Source organism: Varanus komodoensis, unplaced genomic scaffold (assembly GCF_004798865.1).
Source record: "Varanus komodoensis strain SLA01 unplaced genomic scaffold, ASM479886v1 scaffold10, whole genome shotgun sequence".
In the NCBI taxonomy this organism is placed as follows: domain Eukaryota; kingdom Metazoa; phylum Chordata; class Lepidosauria; order Squamata; family Varanidae; genus Varanus; species Varanus komodoensis.
In genome coordinates, this window is record NW_025335269.1 from 22873001 (window position 1) to 22877237 (window position 4237).

Sequence of the window (4237 nt, forward strand, 5' to 3'; positions counted from 1 at the left end):
CCTCCAGGAGCGATCAGCCCTCCCTCCTCCACCCCTCGCCGCCCTCCCTCGCACAAGCCTGCCGTGGCTGGCACGCTTTGCGCGCTCAGCGAGCAAGTTTGCTGGCCGCCGCCAAGGAGCTGGTCCCGCGGCGGAGGCCACCTGGCCCGCTCGCGCGTTCCGCGGCGCACGTCGAGGAGCGAGCGCGGGGGAAAACCTGGCGCCACGTGCTCCCCAGGGCCTTGCAAGGGTCAGCAAGAGATCCCGCGTCCGGCTTTCAAGCGCATCCAGCGGCTCCTTGGAACGGCGAGCGAGAGGCGCAGCCCCCCGCAAAGCCAACGGTCCGAGCGCTCTGCGCGGGCGGCGGGGACGGCAGCATCTTAAAGAGGCGCCAGATGGTTGCGATGACGAGAAAAAAGCATGAGACGCGCCAGAGCTAAGGGATGGCTGAAGTTCTAGGCAACCAAGTGGTTGTGGGGGAACTCGGGGCGGGCGCGTCCCACCCCGTGATGTGTGAAGGAGGGAACGCTGTCCCGTGGCTTGTGCTGGATGTGAAATCGGGAGCTGGCTAAAGGGGAGAACCGTCGGGCTGAAAATGGTAAGGCAGACCGGAGTGTTTTCTGTCTAGCAGTGTGGTCCTAAACGTGTTTACTTGAAGCGGGGTCCCACGGAGGCTGGGGTTGCTTATTCCCAAGCAAGTGTTCATAGCAGCCTTCCTGCGCCATGTTGGCTGGGGCTGATGGGTGCTGCAGTCCAACTCGATCGGAAGGGCCACTCTGCCCCCCATCTTTACCCTAGAAGCTTGTGGCACAAAGCAGGCGTGGACAACTTAGTGGGGTCCCCTGTCTTCTACAGACCGGCCTTCCCCAGCCTGGTGCTTTGCAGCTGTGAAGGACTGCAGCCCTCCTCATCCGCAGACGGCATTACTGGTGCCCCGGCTGGGCCGAGGGGAGCTTGCAGTGCAAAAATCGGATAGCACTGCATCAGGAAACTGAGTGTATAGGACTGTAGCTGAGATCTTGTGGCTGTCAAAGACTAGCCTGCCTGTACCTGAAAACAATGGAAGAAGAGGGCACACTGATTCAGAAAGGGCCCGTGTTCACACGTGGCGGTCCTCCACTTTACAAGTGTGCGAGCTGTGCCCACTTGTCTTTCATGCCTCACCGCTTGGCTTCAGCAATACTGCCGTGGAGTCAGCCATCCGTTCCACTAGCTCCCGTCTGAGTTGGAGGAAGTGTAAAACATATGCCTTCTATTTGCACCTCACCCAGCCCTGCTTAATCAGGACAAATGGCTTGGGATTTGTGGCATCATGCAAAGACCATTCTGCAGAGCAGCACAGCGGACACAGGAAAGTAAATGGGTCTGGGAGCGGTGGTGGAGCTGCGGTTCAGAGAAGCAGTGAGCCTTATTATCCCAGATGGTCATGCAGCTGTTGGCGGTGGAGGTTGGATCTTTCTTTGGCAAAAGTGGGGACGAAAGAAAGACTCATTGACTTGTATGCAGAAGGACCCGGATTCACTCCTTGGCATATGATGGCACTTGAAAGGCTGCCACACAGAGGAGGGCCAGGATCTCTTCTCAGGGCGCAGGACATGGAATAATGGGTTTAAGTTACAGGAGGACAGATTCCAGCTGGACATCAGGAAGAACTTCCTGACTGTTAAACCAGGTACCACAATGGAGCCAATGATCTAGGGAGGTTGTGGTCTCTTCCACACTGCAGGCATTCAGGAGGCAGTTGGACAGCCATCTGGGAGGCATGCTTTAGCTTGCAGTTCTGTACTGAGGAGGGTGTTGGACTCAATGACTTTCTAACTCAACCGTTCTATGAGTCTAAGATCTCCAGGAAGGACTGGGAGAAACCCAGTCTGAAGGCTTGGAGGTGCTACTGATCAACTAAGGCAATACTGAGCCAGATGGTCCCATAGTCTGTCTCACACCCAATGGGTAGCTTGGTTGGTCACCATGTGAACAGAATGCCAGACTGCTCCAGCGTAACTCAATAGATTTCTCAAAATATGCTTTCTATGGTCCTGCTTCATTAAAAGAAACCCACTTAGTGGAGGGTACTGAAAGAAGATGTTTGCTGGGAGGGCAGGAACTCAGTTTGGGGGCATGTATTTTGCATGCAGAAGATCCCCCAGGTCTGATCCCTGTCATTTCCAAGTGGGGCTGGGAATGATGGAAAAGTGGCTCCCAAAAGATGTAGACAATCCTGAGCAAGATGACCCAAGGGTTGGTTGGTTTAAGGCAGCTTCGTACATCCATTCTAAGGACTCTCTAACATGAGCTCTGCTCCTTCTAGCATGAGGTACAGCCGTAACAGAAAAATAAAGCCGCTCTGAAGTATCACACCCCAGAGCTTAGCATGTTTGCTTTCACATCCAGTACAGCTGCTGTCAAAATGGATGTGACAGATAATATTCCTGTGTTTGATTGACAACACCAGAGAAGTAAGGACTTTCTGGAAAAGAGCTGAGTTTACAAAACTCCCCTAAGCCAGAGTCTGGTTTTTCAGTATGGTGTTGTTGATTTTCCTTGTGAATGTAGATGGTAAGTGAAAAAAAAGGTTTGTGTTTTCTTGCACATGGCAGTGGGAAAGGTGATGGCATGTACTGCCTATTATTTATAATGGATGTTTCATTGAGGTTTCTGACAGCAGAGGAAAGGATTCTTTGCATTCACTAGGCCCAGCTGGATGCAGGATTCCATAAGTGGTAGTAGTCCAACAGCTCCGGAAAGCTGCACTAGCTTTGTTGGCAGCTGTGGCCAGGTTACTTTGGAGGTTTTCCTTGCCAAATAGTTCAGAGTTCAACCTGCAGACAGCAGTGATGACTGGTCCTCCAAGAAGAGCCTACCAGAGTAGTCTTAAGTCCCATGCACATGAAAAAAGATGTCCATGCAACTGTATCTTCACAGTGGTTGTGGGCCCAAGAACGTTCTGAAATATGGTATTTTCAGTCATTGCTATTTAGACTTCTGGGTCAGTATTTATTTCCTGTACTTAATGCTCCACATCCTCTAACGAGTTCATGCATGACTACCCTCACATTTTATCTTCACCTTTATCCATGTGAGGCAGGTTAGGCAGAAGAGGCAGTGAGTGTTATTGTGCAAGTTTTGTATAATCAGAGTGTGGGTCTTGCCAGTCTGAGACCGGCTGTCCATCCATAGCACTGAGTGGTACCAAATGGCCAACATGGAGAGCTCCCTTGAGAATAAACTCAGGGAATGTGGGCATTGCCTATTGCAGGGATGGGGAACCTGTGCTTGGGCTACAACTCCAGTCAGCCCTCATAACTGACTATGTGGGTTAGGAGACAAAATTTGGAGCCTAGCCGTATCTGAAGGGCTACTGGGTGCCTGCCCTCAATTCTTTCTTGTGCACATTCAAAAACTTCTGTTCTTCATCACCTTAGATGTCTGGTGAATTTGATATTTAAGGGGCCATGTATTACTCTTACCATTTCCTTTAAGCATTTGTATTCTATCAATTACTATTTATTTAGTATCTTCTTAATTTGCCCAATAACAGAATTTTGCTGGATGGATTGCATAAGGCTAAAAGATGCAATACAACAACAAACAGTAAAAAACCAAAAAACAAAAACATGATAAAATGTATAAAAACAGCCGTGAAAGCTCAAATACTAGTGAGAAAAGAAAACCATGACTCCTATATTTATGATTTTTTTCGAAAGTTTACTGTGTTGCATTCTCTGCAGTATTAGCTTGCATGCAAGCCCCAGAAATCCTCTAGGAATCCTTGTCCAGAATGTTGATTTGTAAGTGGATCCTTTTCCTCCTCATCTTTTGGCAGCTGCCCTGCCGCATTTGACAGTAATCCTTGGTACAACAGAGGGTGGCACTCCTCGGCAAGGTTGCTGGATGCTAGCTAGGCTGTGTGAAGGAAATACTTGAGCAATGGATAATGTGGGAGAGGCTCTGGGAGGCCAAGAGTGCTGAGCCTGTTTTTCTCCGAGTGAAAGAATTGTAGGGCTTTCAAAAAGAAATGTGCAAGGTTGCACATTTGAGCACTGATGTAAACACACAGTCTGCATATTAAATCAAGCCAGAATGTTCCTGGCGCTTTTCAGTGGCACCGGCCCAGAACTGACAACTGCACACAATGGATACTTCTCACTTGCTGCAGAAAGCACTCTCTGATGTGGAGCTGTCATCTTCGTGCACAGCACCCAAGAAACTGGATATTCTGTTTTGGCCCGACCATTTTTTCTAGGACGGTAGCCCTGGG

The 4237-nt window shown here is 49.8% G+C and overlaps 1 protein-coding gene across 1 annotated transcript in view; it reads left to right on the forward strand.

Moving 5' to 3' along the window:
- Window positions 1-402: 402 nt before the first annotated feature.
- GASK1A (golgi associated kinase 1A) overlaps window positions 403-4237 on the forward strand; it is a 39443-nt gene continuing 35608 nt past the window's right edge. Inside the window, exon 1 of the mRNA XM_044419176.1 lies at window positions 403-577. Coding sequence (XP_044275111.1) covers window positions 575-577 — 3 coding nt within the window. The 5' untranslated portion in view covers window positions 403-574. The remainder of the gene's footprint in view (window positions 578-4237) is intronic.